The sequence below is a fragment of the Lagenorhynchus albirostris genome, chromosome 8, assembly GCF_949774975.1.
Source record: "Lagenorhynchus albirostris chromosome 8, mLagAlb1.1, whole genome shotgun sequence".
Classification (NCBI taxonomy): domain Eukaryota; kingdom Metazoa; phylum Chordata; class Mammalia; order Artiodactyla; family Delphinidae; genus Lagenorhynchus; species Lagenorhynchus albirostris.
This window is the reverse complement of record NC_083102.1, coordinates 86960931-86979399: the sequence shown is the minus strand read 5'-3', so window position 1 is coordinate 86979399 and position 18469 is coordinate 86960931. Positions and strand designations below refer to the sequence as shown.

Genomic DNA, 18469 nt, shown 5'->3' with positions numbered 1-18469 from the left:
TTGTTGTTAGTATTTGTTTATGAAATATGTTTTAGGGTTATTTTAGCTCAGTTGGATGAAAAGCTTTCTGTAAATTGGACAGTGCTAAAAAAGATTTCAAAATATTCAAATTTATTTTGCCATTATTTACAGAGCTTTTCCCCAACAAAGATGAAATCTTTCTAAGACATCAATTTTATAGCCTGCAAAATATTCCAGTTAATTCTTATTTGCTGGAACTAAATCGCTTCCTTCATTTGGGGTCTTAACAACAGTAGTGACTCTTGTGTGTTGTTTTCTTTGTTACTAAATCCTCGGCTGCTGCAGCAGATGAGAAAGACTGATTCCACCTCTATTTTTTGTTTGCACACACTCACATACAAAACTGAGTCTGGTCCTGAGTACCCTTACTGTCTACAGACTTTGCCATATTCCTACTGACCATATCAAAATATTTAGACATTAATGCCAGCCTGCAGATGTGACCTCATCATTTTGTCGTGAACATTTAACGTTGGGCAAGGAAGTAAATCAGTATTTTCCATGATGCTATTCATCTTTGAATGCACAGTACCTAGACCAAGTCCTCAAGAGTTTCATGGCTCTGCAGTGGGAAATAAAAATTAGATAATTTTAAGGATTCAGTAATGGAGAGGAAGGTGGGTATTCTGGTACTTACACATGTATAGAAATAATTTTCCAAAAGTTTCATATATTTTTTCCAGAATTTTTCATCTAGGCATAAATTAATATGTTTGAGATTCAAAATGTTGAACCCATAAGTTAATCTTTGTATTTGATTTTTTCAGTTTTACTCCGCATTATTTTCATAAACTGGCAAAGTACTTTTAAGTTGTTGGTATTTGTACACTGCTTTATGTAACATTCTCCTAAATTATGTATTTGTATGTTAGTTTTGTTCATATGGTAAGTTCAAGGAGTGAAAGATCTCTGAGGGCTTCCCTGGTGGCGCAGTGGTTGCGAGTCCGCCTGCCGATGTGGGGGACGTGGGTTCTGCCCCGGTCCGGGAGGATCCCGCGTGCCGCGGAGCAGCTGGGCCCGTGAACCATGGCCGTTGGGCCTGCGCTTCCAGAGCCTGTGCTCCGCAACGGGAGAGGCCACAACAGTGAGAGGCCCACATACCGCAGGAAAAAAAAAAAAAATCTCTGAAATTAGTGTTTTTTAATGTGAAAAATAACATTACAATTTAATTGTTTTCACTTTGGTTTAGATTTTTTGTGTATAAGCTTCTCCTAAATCAGACCCTACCCTCCCACCCCCCAACAAATTGAGCAGTCATCTTACTAATATTTTGTAAATGCTTTTTGACTGCTACATCTTAAAGTTGTACTATATCCTTTGTGTAATTTATGTGATTCATTTATCATGGAATCTTGGTAGAACTGAAAGTGATTCAAGGGACTGTCTGTTTCAACTTAATTGCCTTTGGTAATTTGCTGTAACTAATATGGTAAAAGTAGTAAGACATATCTGAAAATATTCTTGACATTCTAACTTAACTAGATTAAAGGTTTTGTGTTTATGAAGAAAATGGAAGAAGAGTAAATATAGCATACAGTTTGGATTAAAGAATTGAATTAAATATGTGAGAGTATTTGAATCACAGGAAAGTAGAAGTTATAAGAAATAGTATAAGGAAATACCAGTGGGAAAGTAAAATGTAAGTAATGTCTTCTATATTAAAAGAAAAAGAATGACTAAAGAAATCTATTTTTAATAATAAAGGGAGATTAATCTGTGAGTTTCAAATGTCTATTACTAACCTACTTTAGCAAATGAATTCCTGGTAGAAAGATAGAAAGGAATGAAGTTAATGAGTATATTTTGTCATAGGAGACGATGTCACCTCTTTTCTATGTAGCCTCCCATTCATTAAACTTTCAGACCTACTTTCTCATCATGATCCCTACCTGTTTCTAAACTGGGAAGGAAAATGAGTTTGTCCTGACTTGCAGCAGTACTCAGTTTCCCCCAAAGATTCCATTATTCCTTGGCTGTTCATCCTGTTCTGTGTCTCATCCCTTCATAGTAAAGGTCTCAAGCCACTCAGCTTGTGAGAGATAGGAGCTCAGGGCCTCCATTCTGTCATTACTAAGTGAGCCCTTCTTTAAATCTCTTTTTAATTCTCTTTTGTCTGCATGAAGACACCATCATTTTTCTTTCTCTTTAGTTTGCTTCATGTATCTCATTTTGTCCTTAGACTTTTAACCTTCCCATATTCTTCTGTTTTAGATGTATCTCTCCTAAACAGTATATAGTTGGATTTATTTTTTCAGTCAATCTTTGCCTTTTATTTGCAAAAGTTAGTTAACTTTTAATATAATTACTAATGTAATTTTGTTTATATCTATTATCTTGTTTTATACTTTATATTTGTCTTACCTATTTTTGTTTCTTCTTACTTTCTTTTGGATTTTTCTAGTTCAGGTTTCCCCTTCTAATTTAGAAGTACATACACTTGTTTCTATTCTCTTAGTTGTTACTATAACTATTATAACATTCATACTTATCAAAGTCAAAATTTAGTGAGTACTTTTATTCTCTCAGATACCATAGGACCTTGGACATTTTGACTTCATTTTGTCCACTCCCAATTTATGTATTACTGTTTTTGTGCACTTTAATCCTATTTTTAAACCCATAATATAGTATTGTTATCACCTAAACAGGCAAATTAATCTAGATTTACCATCACATTTACCAGTTTCTTTGTTCTTCATTCCTTCTTGCACTTCAGACCTTCCAATTTGGATTCCTTTACTTTTCACCTGGAGGTAATTTTAGGAGTTTGAGTGAATAGGGATCTTTTGATAGCAAACCTTTGGTTGTTCTTAGTTTGGAAATGTGCCTTTTATTTCATTCTCAGTCTTAAACGATTGTTTTTTCTGGCCATACGGTTCTGAGTTAACAGTTACTTTCTTCAGTATGTTGAAAATACACCACTATTTTATGTCTTTCATCGTTGTTCTTTTTTTGTTCGTTTTTTTTAGAGAATACTTTATTAGTTTCTGTAATCAAACCGATGTAGATAAGACCTTACATATTTAATACAGTGCATTACCCCTGTACAAATGGAAAAAATTATGTTTAACATTTCTAGACCAATACAGCTGTTGATTTCTGTACAATGCCAACCCAACACGGTACAACTGGGATACTTCTCCAAAGTTGACAGCACAGCTAAAGTTTCCAAAAATTCAAATTATATATATATGTAGATAGATTTATTTATTTATATAAAAAGACCAATAGCAGTATGTTATGCATCAATAGCAGCAACAGCTTTTCCAGGTTCTGCAGGCATCTGAACAAAATTATAGAGACATCCAGCACACTCCAAATAAAAAAATAAAAGTAAAAAAAGAAAACCTGAGAAAACAGCAAATTCTGTTACTGTTGTGGTACCTGGCACCATTTTTTTTTAATTAGCTTCTCAATTATCATCTGTCATCGTTGTTCTTAGAACAGCTGTCAGTCCAGTTGCCATTCCTGTGAAGATAATGTTTTTCCTTTTCTAGCTACTTTTAAGAACTTTTTACCTTTGGTGTTCTGTACTTTCACTATGATGTGTCTAGGTATGGATTTCTTTTGATTTCTCCTTGTTTATATTTGTTTGGTCCTTTAATTCTGTGATTTGGTGTTTTTTATCTTTTTGAATGAATTTTCATCCATTGTCTTTTCAGATATTACTTCTGCCCTTTTCTTTCCATCTCTGTTTTCCTTCTTGATCTTTGATTAGGAATATGTTAGATCTTCTCACTTTGTCTTTTCTATTTTTTAACCTCTTTCATATTTTCTCTTTTAACCTCTTTAGTTTGCATTCTGTATCATTTCTTCAGAACTATCCTCATATTCCTTAATTTTCTCTACATCTGGGTCTAATCTGCCATATAACTTTTAATTTGTTATATTTTTCATACAAGTTTTATTGGTCAACTCATTTTTTTAATCTACATCATTTCCTGGTGAAATTGACACATTGAGTGTTTCTCCAAAGTAATTTATATATGTGCACATTACATTTCTTGACCTGTTCAGAAGTATTTTTTTAATTAAAATATAGTTGGTTTATAATATTATGTTAGTTTCAGGTGTAGAACATGGTGATTTAATATTTTGGGATGTTATACTCCATTTAAAGTTATTATAAAATATTGGCTATATTCCTTGTGCTGTACAATGTATCCTGTAGTTTATTTTTTATTTATTTTATACATAGTAGTTTTTACCTTTTAATTCCCTACTCTTGTCCCTCCCCTCTTCTCTCTCCCCCCACAGGTAATCAATAGTTTGTTGTCAATATTTATAAATCTCATAAAGATATTTTAAATCTGCAGATAGTTTTATTTTTTATTTTCTAAACAAGCATGGCTCATTATTCAGAAAGCTATAGGATATATATATATGTGAAACTGTTTTCAGATAAAATATAGTGAGTTTTCAGTAAATTAATGGGCTGTTAGAAAAGAAACCTATTCATTAAATTTGAAATTAAAAAATAGTGCTAATACATGGTAATAATATAAATAGTAGCTCATATTATTGAATACTAACTGTGTTATAGGCACTGTGTTAAGTTGCTTTACAGATGATCTCATTTAATGAGCACAATACTATTTCAGACATTTTTCTTTTTTTTTTTTCTTTTTTTTTTTTTTTGCGGTACGTGGGCCTGACACCGCTGCGGCCCCTCCCGCCGCAGAGCACAGGCTTCGGACGCGCAGGCCCAGTGCCCACGGCCCACGGGCCCAGCCGCTCCGCGGCACGTGGGATCCTCCCTGACCGAGACACGAACCCGCATTCCCGCATCGGCAGGCGGACTCTCAACCACTGTGCCACCAGGGAAGCCCTATTTCACAAATTTTTAACAGCCAACTTAATTTTCTGTTTTATTTAACTCCTAGACTAGGTAAATGGGAGCACATTTATAAAAATGCTGAGTAACTTGACATGTTTTTACCTTTTCATCAACTTTACTCATATGTGCATATAAAACATCACTAAGAAAATCATTAACAGAATGACAGCTGGACAACTACACCTCCACAGTACTTACAGCACATACCAGATTTCCAAGTTAATGGGTAAGGATCCCTTGGTCCTGTTGGCTGGAGGCACACTGACAGGTCTGTTCTCTTGAGTACGTTTCTGTCATTATCTAGTCATTATCACTTTGGACAAGTCACTGAACATCTCGATTTCTACATTGGTTAAATTAATTATCTGAATCTAGCAATTTTTTTAATGCTGAGGTTGGCAAACTTTTTCAGTAAAAGGCCCACATAGCCAATATTTTAGGCTTTGCAGTCCAAGAGGCAAAATGGAGGATAGGATATAAGTATGTGTATAAGTAAGAGAGAAAACTCTTGTCTCACTCCACCTTGTTTGCCTATGATGGGTCATCCCATTTTGTGGGCATGTTTTTCACTCATTTGCCATCAGCTGAAGACATTCTTGGGACAAAGAGGGAAGGGGCTTGGCAGGCAGGACAGGCAGAGTGACCACTGTGGTCAGTTTCACTCTTTGCCACAGTGGCATTCGTGTCCCTGTGCCCTCTTCTTCCCCCCTGAAGAATCCAGCTTTCTCATCAAATTTCAAAGGATTGGTAGTATACAGACCATATTCTGTGATATCCCCCCCTTAAAAAAAAATCAGAACAATACTAGAGGAACTTTATGAGTTGAAAATTAAAGAAGAATTCTAAAATAGCTTGGGGGCCAAAGAAAAAATTAAAATGGAAATTAGAGTATAAAACTATTTCCAAGGTAATAGAGTAAAACAATAGAATGAAAAAATATTATAATTCATACCTTTTTTCTATCTTTTTCAAGTGTTTTCTCGAATGTATACATCTCAGTGGGGATTAATTTTTTTTTTTGGCTGCACCCCACGGCATGTGTGACATTAGTTCCCCCACCCAGGATCAAACCCACACCCCCTGCGTTGGAAGTACAGAGTCTTAACCACTGGACCACCAGGGCAGTCCTCAAAATATTATAATTCAGTTCAATAAAAGGCAAAGGAGGGCTTCCCTGGTGGCGCAGTGGTTGAGAGTCCACCCCTGCCAATGCAGGGGACACGGGTTCGTGCCCCGGTCTGGGAGGAGATCCCACATGCCGCGGAGCAGCTGGGTCCGTGAGCCATGGCCGCTGAGCCTGCGCGTCCGGAGCCTGTGCTCCGCAACGGGAGAGGCCAAAATAGTGAGAGGCCCGCATACCGCAAAAAAAGAAGGCAAGAAAGGAATAAGACACATAGAAGGAGAAATAGAAAGCTTGACATAATGGTAGAAATAAAATTTTAGAATATCTTTACAGTGAAAGCAAGTGGAGTATATAGTCCAGCCAAAAGGACTGTTGTTAGACTGACTATAAAAAGAAAATCACACTACATGTTGTTTATGTGAGCACTATCTAAAGTTAAGAAAATACAAAACCTGAAAGTAAAATGATGAAAAGTACATAGGAAAAAAGATAAGCACCTAAAAGAATGCTGATATAGGTATATTAATACTAGAAAAAAAAACACTTTAAGGCAAAGCCATTACTTTTGGGAAAAAAGGACCATTAGATAATAATGAAAAGATTTAATTTGTCAGCAAAACATAATTTTAAATTTATGCATCAGATAACATAGATTCAAAAATACAAAGCAAAAACTAACAATTATAAAGAGAAAAAGGCAAACTTCTTATAAGGGGAGAATTTTAGTACCTCTCTCAAGTAGATAAATGTTTATAAGATTTCAACAACACAAACAAGCTTGATCTAATAAATATATGTAGAATGGAGAGTGTAACATTAAGCTTCAAAATACATGTTCTTTTCAACACATAGAACATCTATAAAAAGTGTTTCGGGACTTCCCTGGTGGCGCAGTTGTTAAGAATCCGCCTGCCAGTGCAGGGGACGTTGGTTCAAGCCCTGGTCCGAGAAGATCCCACATGCCGCGGAGCAACCGCACCACAACTACTGAGCCTTTGCTCTAGAGCACACGAACCATGACTACGGAAGCCCGCGTGCCTAGAGCCCGTGCTCCGCAACAAGAGAAGCCACTGCAATGAGAAGCCTGCTCATCGCAATAAAGAGTAGCCCCCGCTTGCAGCAACTAGAGAAATCCTGTGCACAGCAACAAAGACCCAGTGCAGCAAAAAATAAATAAATTTACTTAAAAAAAAGTTTCAAGACATTTTTGTCTTAAAAGACAAAAATGTAATTTGTAATATTAGAAATTAAAAGTCTTAGCCTTTTGAATGCAGAGCTTCATATTTCGATCTATTGATACAAAATGTTTTTCTAATTGAAAAAATGTTTTATATTTGCTAAATGTAGTATTTTCTATACATAAAATACTGTGGTAATCTATCCATGTGTTCATTTTAAAAAATTGTTTATAAAGTAATGACAGCTGGCTGAACACTGCATAACAGTTTTCCCTGTGAAATTGTAATGGGAGGGAGTTCCCTGGTGGTCTAGTGGTTAGGATTTGGTGCTTTCACTGCTGTGCCTGGGTTCGATCCCTGGTCAGGGAACAGATCTTGCAAGCTGCGTGGCGCAGCCAAAATAATAATAATAATAAAATTTAAAAATTGTAATGGGAAACATAGTGGAGTCTTTGCAGCATAATACGGTGAGCAAGGACTCTAGGTTTGAATTCTTGTTAAGCCACCTCCAGTTCTGGGATCTGAGGAAAGTTACTTAACGTCTCTAAGGCTCGTTTATAAAATGAGTATGATAGTGTCCACCTTGTAGGGTCAAGAGGAATAAATGAGATGCTGTGTATAGGTACTTGGTACAAAGCAAATCACTACTACTATTACTGTATTTATTACTCAGAATGTTTACTGCATCTCAAGGTATTGATCTCAAGTTAAGTGAGCATTTTTTTATTCCTAAGGCACATGATTAGGTATTACGGGTACTGTACCTCTTATCCCTTATATTGCCACAGGCAGTTACAGGTCACCAAGTCTCCAGATCTTCTTGCCATTGCTGGCTTCTTTTTTCGGTTGGCCTGCAGGAGATGAGAATAAAAAATTGGGAGAAGAGAATGGGCTACTTAAAGAATTTCAGCTCTTGGGTCAGCTTTCTTTCTTGGATTTCAGAGCATTTAACACTTTTGTTGGCCTTATGCATGTGAAGTTATTTTGATTTTGCCAGTATTAATCCACCCGGTGTTTTCCTGACTACCTAGTTGGTGATCAGTTTTAAAAGAAGACTAAGTCCAGGTCTGAAGGATGTATTTCTTACCTAACCAGATACCCAACTCTGAAAAAGGCCCACTTTCACATTTTAACTGCTCAATTCTCAAGGGAGTACAGATTTGCTATTCTGAGCTATTTAGATAGAAACTTCATAAATTTTTTATGGAGAGAAAGAATGTCCTTTGTTTATAGTTTTTAAAGGTTAGCAGTCATGTGTGTGTCATTAAATGAAATAAATTTGTCTCTAGTGGAGTCCTTAAAGGTTGATCATTCGTTTAACTAAGACTTTAAGCATATGTACAAATTTGTATATACAAATTTCAAAGTAGTCATATTCTTTGCAGATGTCCTTGTGAATTCAGTTATATATCTTTATCAAAGTATAAAATGTTTCAGAAACAAGGGCATCATGTAATCTGATTAAACCATTTTCTCATAAAAATGCTTTCTTATTTTTAGATTACCTCTTTAGTGACTCTTCAGCTATTAACCCTGGTTGGCCATGACGATCAGCTTGATGGACCAAAATACAAATGCACAGTATCTCTGGACTTCATCAGAGCTATTGCTAGGTAAGTGTAGAATAATTCTTAACTTAAATGTCTTGAATTATGTAAATGATATACTAAATATAAAAATTAATCTTCTTTCTAATGTAATGTCATTAGTCATTTAAGTAAGTAAAGGTCATTTTAGTGCCAAGAATGCATAAGTTTCACTGTAGAATGAACCCTCTCATCAAATTTACAAATGACATAAAATTGGGAGAATTAGCTAACATGTTATATGGCAAAAAATCAAGATTCTGAGAGACCTTAACAGACTGGAATAATGGTCACATAGTAGCAAGGTAGGATTTAATGGGCAGTTGACTACTAAAACCTAGTATGTACTGTAGTGTATACAGAAGTCAAAATACAATTACACGTGAAACTTATAAAATGTTAAAAACCATTGCTACCTCAATTAGAAAAACAAAAAACCTCATAGGTACTAAAACAAGATGGAAGAGACCTGGCTTAAGTTCTAAGTATTTTAGATGACTGCAGGGTTTTAAAAGTCTTGGTGTCTTGTTCAAGGGATATAATAGGTCTACTATGTGTTGCCATAGGCAGAACAAATGTGGTATGCTGTGCTGTGCTTGGAGTTTTAAAAGGGGGCATTAATGAATGGGTACATGCTGAGGGGGCAGGAGGAGAGTAGTAGAATGAGGAACCATGTCACATCTGTGAGTGAGGGGCAAGGTGTGAGAGAAAAGGCTTAGGAAGGATATGGTAACCACCTCAAGTATTTCAGAGGCTGTCATGTGCAAAATGGATGAAACTAATTCTCGATAATTTTAGAGCATTAGAAATTCAAGGGAGGAAAGTATGTCTGTCAAAATGAAAGCTATCTAAAAATGTAACGAGTTTCCTCATGAAGAGGTGTACTTGCTGTTAGGCAAAATGTTCCAGCCATTATGGTTGCAACTGGATAACAGTTTGTCAAGACTTGTAGTAGAAGAGGTAGTGTGTGGGTAGCCTGGTAGGTGGAACAAGACAAGCCATAATGCAGTGTCTTCCCAACCTTTTTGAATATGATGATTCCATTTTAAAATCCTTTTAAAATTAATCATGGAAGTATTTTTGTATATTTCAAAATTAATAATATATAGGCCTAAAACCAGTGCTTGACATAGGTATGGATTTGCAGATCTCCTCTAATGAATTTTACAGTTTCTTGAAGTTTCTGAAGTCCACAGGTTGGCAGCCTCTGGCCCAAAGTCTCTTCTGAATTAAAAGTTCTGTGATACTGTGAAGCAGGTATTGAGACATTTTGATGACATGTAGACTCTGAAACTTGAAATGAGGGTTTTGAAATGTGTTGTTATGATAAAACTGGGCAAACTTTTACACTGAGGAAATTGAGCAGAAACTTTTTTGGAATGCATTCCACATGACCATAAAGCAGGAACTTTCTGTTTCTAAATAATGGTATTTAAAACTCTGTATCTTAAGAGCCTCTGTCAAAGGCATAACTTTTGAATGCTGAATGTTTACTTCAGGGATTTTGTCATGACTGTGTTTGTGTTGAGTTCTGCCCCATCATAATCACATACAGGACAGGTTTGAGTGCCCCATATGATGAATATGCAGTGAACCGAACTGAACTGTGTGTTGCTTAATCCACAGCATCATTGATAATAAACACTTCCAGAGAAGTGCACTTCCATTTACAACCTCAGAAGGGAGCAGGAATTGTAGACCTGGAATTTTGCCGTAGAACTTGGGAACTCTAACTTGCTTTGTTACATGTGTTTACTCTTTCTTACTTTCCATGGGCAGTGTCCAAAGAATAGTCACCTCCCTCTTTCCACATCTGCCCTCATCCACCTTCTCATCCCAGTGATGTTTTTGTACTTCTTTTCTGATGATTTAACCTGCCATTTTTTCCCTCCCTCCCCCATCCTTCTATCTTTCCCTAATATTCTCTGTCACTGCCTTAATGAAAACCTGATTCTTACCTGGAGATACTTTCCCTAGAGTTATCTCTACTGGTAGCTTCTTACTTTCTCAAACCCCAGTCCCTCAGGGTTGGATGCTCTTTAAGTGCTATCCTTTTTTCTTGGTGCCATTTCTAGATTGTTACTTTCCCCCAGTTTCTTGTGAAAATGGGGGTTTCTTTGAGACTCTTGCAGTCTGGCTCAATTTTCCTCTTCTCCTTATGACTGATTATCTTCTACCAGCCTCCCAGCCATTCCACCTCATGTACTGAACAGTAGAGCATGTGGTTCATAGGTTTCTTTTCAACCTAGATTCTTGACTCTATTCAAACCACAAGTCCTAATGTCTGTATTCACTCTGTTCAGTATTCACTGTTTCACAGAGCTAAATGGAGACTATCAGTTGAGAACTTCTTCAGCTACCTACATTGGTGCCCATCTTCTGTCTTTCCTTTATCAGTAGGTTGGGATCCTCTTACTGTCTAAGGTGGATTCTTCCACTTCTGCTCTGAATTCCATCTCCTCTCTTTCACCAGAACCTTTTGCAGTCCTCAGACTATCTGTTCTGTTCTTTCAGGCACCCAACACGGTTGACCTCTCTCTCTCTCTGTCTCTCAGAACTCTCTTCCCCTAGAGCCCATGATTCCAGTCTTCTGGTTTTCATATTTATTCTTTGGCTGTTTCTTCTAAAGCTCATTTGCCAGCGTATCCTATCCACCTGACCTTTAAATGTAGCTGGTCCTTGAGGCTTGGCTCTTTTTTCTTTTCATATTATATTTTTTCGTAGGTAATTTTAGCTTTACCCCTGCTACAACAACTATCTATGCACTAATCTTACTCCCCAGTTGTTAAAGGCCAGACCTTTTTTCTAATATCCTTGACCTTTATTGGATGTTTCCCACCTATATCATTGTATTTACAAAGCTGAACTCAGCAATTCCTACCTCTGCTTCTGCCTGCCAGCAAAAAAGGAGTGACGCAGCTTTCCTCCAGTGTTCCCTGCTTCAGCGACTAGCACTTCAGTTTGCCATGTTGCACAGGCCTGAAACCTGGGAGTTATTTTTGACATTTCTCACTCCCACACTCGCAGTATCCAAGCATTAGTCCTTTTGAGCCTGTTGGGTCCCTCCTATTGTGTCTCAAATTCATTCACTTTTGTCATTTGTTCTGTTAGCCCTCTAGACCAGGCCACCATCATCTCTTCTCTGGTAGCTTCCTAATTGGTCTTCTGTCTACTCTTATTCCCTTATAATTTGTTGTCCACACTATTGCCAGAATGATCTTATAAAAATTTAATATCACCTTCCTACTTAAAAGTCTTTAATATCAATAGTTTCCCATAACTCTTAGGATAAAAGACAGAATGTTTAAAATAGCCGGTGAGGCCCTAGTGACCTGGCCCCGGCCTTTATGCCCAGCCATACCTGCCACGCACATCTTCTCCCCTAGGTATTTGCACTTTAGCCGCTCTGGCTGTTTTCAGTTCTTCATATAACACCATTCATTGCATATGCAGCACTTCCCAACCCCTCCTCTCCTTTATCTAGCTAACTGCTGCGTAACCTTTAGATTTCAGTTTAAATGTCTCTTCCTTGAAGAAGCCATCTCAAACATACAATGACCTCCCATCGCTCACGCCTGCACACACACACTATAAACAGTTATACAGGTCCCCTTATCTTCTGAGACTTATTGTTATTTTACGTAAGTAATTAATTCAGTAATTAGAACTTCCTCGCTACAGTATAAGTCCATGAAACTCAGAGCAGAGACTGTCAGTCATTGCCTTACTCAAACCCAGCACAAGACTTTAAACTTAATATATGCCAAATGTCCAAAGTATTGCATGTTTTTTAAAAATCATGATCAGTAGTAAAACTTCAGATGAAAGGGAACAATTGTGGACTTGACTCTGGGGGCGACAGGAAGAAGGGAGCTACTAAGGAGACAGAGTTTCATTCCAAATTGAGGTTTGGTGGAGATCAGAGATCCTGAGGATAGTTAGTAAGTATGAAGTAGGTAGCCCTAGTTCCAGACACCCGTGGCAGAGAATGAACAGTTAAATCACAGGATACAACCTAAATATCCAAAGTAAGGGAATGGATCAGTAATTTATTATATATTCTTACAAAAAAACCATTGTGCGGTTATTTAAAATCATAATTTTGAAGGATAAAAACCCAAGAAAACACTAATATACAAGCTTAAGTGGATAAAACAGTTATATAAAAAGTTGTATATTATACAAGAAAGGTAGAAAAACCTAAGGCAAGGGAGTAATGGTCAAAATTGTCAGTTGCTGCCAAGAAATCAGGCCGAGTGTATCTGATTTAATGGTAAAGCAGTCATATGTAACTTTATCAAGAACACTTTCAGGGATACAGTGAGGTAGAAGTCAGGTTATAGGGCATTGAAGTAGTATTTATAAGAAAGTTGATGCAGTAAATAGGATGCTTTTTATTCACTTAAGATTTATTGTGTTGTCCATTATAATCCCTATGCTAGGCTTTGGGGATATAGCAAGAAGTATAACAGATTTGTATCCTATCCTCATGTGCCTACATTCTAGAATATTTTTGCTATAAAGAGGGAGAGAGGATTGTTACCTACTAACCAGATTGTGGGGTTTTGAGCAGGTAATTATTTTTGAAAGATTTGAGCATATTTAAATGCTGATAGGAAAGAACTCGTAGAGAATGAGAGTTAATGATACAAAAGAGAGCTATTAATTTAAAGCACAAAGTCCTTGAAAAGGTGTAGAACATGGGATTTAGAAATATTAGTTAAAGAAATAGGCTTAGATGAGAGAGGGGAATCCCTTTGCATTATAACAAGAGGAAAAGGTGGATTCAAATGGAGCTGAATTGGGAGATTTGGTGGCAAGAAGTTGAAGAAGGTCTGATCTGATGTTTTCTATTCTGCCTGTAAAGGAGGAAGCGATATTGAGACTAAGGACAGAAGTACTAGCAGTTTGAGAGGAATATGGATATTTGAAATAGCTGCTGTGGGGAATGGGAGAAAGTGCTGACAAGGAAAGCAACTTGATGCTAGTGTTGAGGGCCCAGTTGAGGTTCCTGACCTTGAATTTACAGTGGCAGCAATCTGTGAAACTTGTGATCTTCTCCAACAGCATTCCATATGCCAGGTACTGGGACAGCAAAGGGCTGTAATTGAAATCACATAGGATTGGGATTTTGCCAGGTGAATTCAGTGGATGCTAGCAGATGAATGCTTGAAGTGACAAACCATGGAGTCTAAGCTAGGAAGGGAAGGAAGGAAGTAAAGCTAGTAGAGGGCTAATAGTTCAGTGCCTGGCACATAATACTCAGTAATTATTTGTAGATCAGGAGAAAGCGAAGAGAGGTTTGTAAACTAGTTGTCTCCACTGGAGGTAAGAGAGAGGGATAGTGTGCAGTGAAGTCACTAAAGCTGAGGTAGATCTTGGAATAGAGAGGAAGACTGAACGGGGTGCTGCATTATTAGCTGACTAAGAGGTGGTGACAGGGGGATAAAGGCTGGTTAGTGGAATGGTCTGAGACTCAGAGGAGCAGAGCTTTTTGCACAGGGACACTGAGCCCACCTGCCAGGACTGCCTGGGCTGCAGTAGAGTCTAACCTCGCTGGAAAGAACTGAAGAAGAGGCTTGGTCCTTCACGGGGAGCCAACTTTCAGTTAAGCCTGGAAGAGGAAAAAAACCATTCATTCATGGAAGAGGTAGAGGACATAGAGAATGTTCTTGACCAAGGAACAGTGGAAAGATTTGGACAGAGAAGCATTAGGAGGCTGGTTCCAGAAAGGAGCACAGAATATGGAGGTAGAGTATGGGAGAGGACAGATGACAAGAAGTGTATTAAATATTGTCCCTGGGTTCTTAATGTTGACGGTAGTTAAAGTTTCTAATTTTTTCCCTCCACAGTCAGTAGGTAGACACTACAAAATAACTTAAGATTGCAACTTAAAGTTGTATGATTGCAAATTGTCTGAAGGACCAAGCTAAAAATGAAAAACTCAAACTGCCTACAAAAGTAAAAGGAAATAAAATAGTATCCCATGAGAAAAAAGTATTTCAATGTAGTAAAAGCATCAACAAAGTGAAATAAAAGGATAAAGGCAAAATTAAATCCTTAGATATATGCCATGTAATTAACTTGTATTAAAGTATTCTAAATTCTGGTTTAAGAATTACTCCTAGGCAGAGTGCCACCAACATTATTTTTGTTTATCCTATTTCTTTCTAGATGCTTACTTTAGAAAATAATTATTCATGTTCTATGAGAGAGAGAAGCTCCTGTAGTATTTAAAAACTATCTTTGGAATGTGTGATTTAAGTTTTGATGTTGCCCTGTGGTTATTCTATCAAATTCTGCTGTGTCTTAAAATAAATGTGGGGATCAGTTGGGTAAGTCACCTGTTTATACTGGGGGATGGAAGGATGATAGAGAAAGGTAGTCATACATCTTCGGCAGTAAATGTTTCTCAGAGGAATGATCTTACATATTCTTTTCACAATTAATTTAGTTTTTTTAAAAGTCCAAAAATCTTAACTGTATGATTCAGTTTACTTGAGTACTTCCCAGTGGCAAAGCAGAGAAATGGAATGTAGTGAACCTTTAAATGCTTAGTGTTTTTAAGTGTTTTTAGTGTAAATTACTTAGTATTTTTAAGTCAGTCCATTCATTCTAAAAAGAAAAATTTATTGCATAAATTATGCTGCAGTGTTAAATAGATTATTAGATAAGATGGAGGAGTCTTACCACTAACAAATCACAGTATTTTCATTTGTTTATGTTCTAGTACTAGTCCATTATACAAACATTTCTCTGTAGCTATCACAACATAGTTGCAATTCTCTTTTCTCCTTACCTCTCTTAATATTGTAGTTATGGCTTCATATTGATCATTTTATATGGCTTTGTAATAGTCTATCACATAATGCCTTCTGGTCCCATAGTGTTGGAATTTTAATTGTTTTCATCTTAGCTTCTTCTAAACTTTTTCTTTTCCACTCAATGCAAAAAAAAAAAAAAAGAAAGAAAAAAATCCAAAAGACAATAAAACGTACTTAACACTAAGTTCACTTTACCTTGTCACTTTAGGTTTATAACCTTAAGACCCAAAATCATCGTGGGGAAATGTGCCTGGAGAGATATACAAATTCAACCTTCCTTTTTACCTATGATTAAAAATAGCCTACTATGTCTGTTTCCTTCTAAAATTCTCTAAAAAAGGTCTTTTCAACCAATCATGAAAAATCTTTTCATGATTTTTTAAAAAATGATTTGTTAGTGGTACCTTGTTACTAGTGAAGTTGGTGGGGCTCTAGAGTTGAATGAAAGAAAAGGACATAAAAATAAACAGCTTTATGATATAATAACCATAACTTTTGTGTCTTTATGCCTGAGATAAGTTTTTATTTTAGTAACTATATTTAGTTGTTTTATTACTGCTAATGATAAAAGAATTGTTTTGACAGTGTTTTTATACAATTTGGAAAGTTTTAGTGTTCTTTAAAGAGACACTATTGTAATGAAACAATTAAAGTACTCTTCATTCCATCATTAGGTACCACAATAGCCATAGCATCTCATTTGAGCTATTTTAAAATGTGTTTTCATAAGCAGTATCTATAGTTCCCCATTCCAGATTTTTAAAAATATTTGATATGTCAGTCATTTGCTTAGAAACTTTTTTAGAAAGTGTATTACAAAATGATAGACAAAAACACTAATTGATGATGGTTTAATAAAGAAGAGCATGCAATTAGTGCATCTTTAAAGGCTGTTCTCACATGGATGATTATTTTTGTAGAATTGAATACTTTAAGGCTTTAATTTTATACTTATTGCTAGATCATTATATCTAATTATTTTGACCATTTATTCAAATAATAAACCTCCAAGTCTGAATATTTATAGTGAAGAATGAGTTTAGAGAAAGGAAAATAATTATATGTCTCTGTCTCCTGCTATTTTATTCTGCCTGCCATCAGAGTACAAAAATATACATTCACATCGTCTGTTTGTTGTATCGTATTCTTGTATCATACAGATTTAGTTACAATACACACACAGGTCAGCCAGTGTTAAAAGACTGAAAAGAATGAAAACTACAAATGAGGACAGATGAGCTATGCATTATGTAATGATAAAACAGGTGTTTTGGAAGATAAACAATGTTCAAAAGCAAAGAAGATTTAAATACTTCTGCATCTCTAATTACTTTATTCTGGTTATTAGACAAAAAGCAAATAGCTTTCAGATGAAATCCAAACTTTCTGTAGTATAACTGAAATACAGAATGTTGGATAATTCTAACTTCGTTTCCTTTTTTTAAAAAAGCAAACTTTATGCGTTGGGGAAAAAAAACTTTTTAAAGAAACTGTTCCTAGTGACATTTAAAAAAATAATGGCAATTCTATCCTGATGCTTTTGACAGTATCTTAGGATTGTTTAGCAATAGTTGTGAACTATTTTGCATGTGATTCTCAGAATCATACCTACGAAGCTGAGCAGTCTGGGCGGTGAGGATGCTAACGTACTGTCTGTTTTTGTTTATAGGACGGTGAACTTTGACATAATAAAATACTTGTATGATTTCTTGTGAAAACAAGCTTCAAAGCCATATGGACACTGTGACAATGACTAAGCCAAGCTGTGTTCATCCAACTACTCAGTTGGCCAGGGAGAGGAGTTCTTTGGCTCTATTGGATTTGTCCAGACAGGTGCTGGCCCAGCATGGAATCTGATGAAAATACTCTGATTGGTCTGGGTGAATGTGAGCAGAAGACTATTTACCAGGGACCCTGGAGTATTTGGAAGGAACGTGTTAATTATAAACAGCAGGGTTTGAGCACAATCTGTTCTACTCTTAATGATGTTATCTTAACACTGAAATTGCCCGAAACCCATTTACTTAGGACTACATTTTACTCTGTGAACTATCCCCTGCACTTTGAACGTGCCAGCAGCCCTTGTATGTAAGCCCAGTCTTTTCACTTCCTCTCCACAGGAGCCTCTGCAGTTGCTTGCCAAAGCAGATTTTCCTAAGGCCACCACTTTAAAAAATCATAGTTGCAAAATATAATAAGTAGAAGTTTTTTGTTTTTTTTTAAGATCCAAGTTTGCATATGCTTATCTTTCACGCTGATTTTCTCAAAAGGCAAGGTAGTTTGATCAGATATAGGGCAGCTTTCCACCTCTAAGCCTACTTGATAACTGCAGTATGCTTAGGTGAGGTTTATCTGGTCACTTTTGCAATTAACTACCCAACATAGCTTTTTAATCTGCACGATGGTTTTCTTTCCTTCTTTTAATCATTGGCCTTTAATAGTTCCACAATAAAATTTTTTCCTGTTATATCAGTTATGAACCGTGGGTCTGATTTTCTTGTGTATTCATATTTTTTAAGACATTTTCTGTTAGCATGTAAATGCTTGAAAATTATTTTGAGCAGCTTTAAAGTGCTTAATTACGGAGCCTAGTTTAAATTTCAGTTGCATTTTATTCTTTCATTCTCTTTTTGAAGAAGAATTCTCACAATAGGCACCCCCAAATAGGAAGCCTTTTAATGTAGTGACTGACACTTTCTGGATCAAAGAACACGAGTGGTTGTCTACTTGCATTTATTTAGAGGTACTGAGTAGGGGGAGAAGGAATGAAATTCCTTTTTTTCTGCCTACACAAGATAGCATGGAGCACCCTCACCCTGTGTCTCTTGTCCCATGGAAGATGGTGAAATTTTGTGTTCCACAGATGTTTGTAGAAGCCAGGACCAGGGGAAAGCCATGTG

At 36.4% G+C, this 18469-nt stretch overlaps 1 protein-coding gene across 2 annotated transcripts in view; it reads left to right on the top strand.

Moving 5' to 3' along the window:
* The window catches only part of ORC5 (origin recognition complex subunit 5), a 72739-nt gene extending 54698 nt beyond the window's left edge, over nt 1-18041 (top strand). For both annotated transcript variants that reach the window (XM_060156202.1, XM_060156201.1), the window contains 2 exons: nt 8660-8772; nt 17239-18041. In XM_060156202.1, coding sequence (XP_060012185.1) covers nt 8660-8772; nt 17239-17284 — 159 coding nt within the window. In that variant the 3' untranslated portion in view covers nt 17285-18041. The remainder of the gene's footprint in view (nt 1-8659; nt 8773-17238) is intronic.
* The last annotated feature ends 428 nt before the right edge of the window (nt 18042-18469 follow it).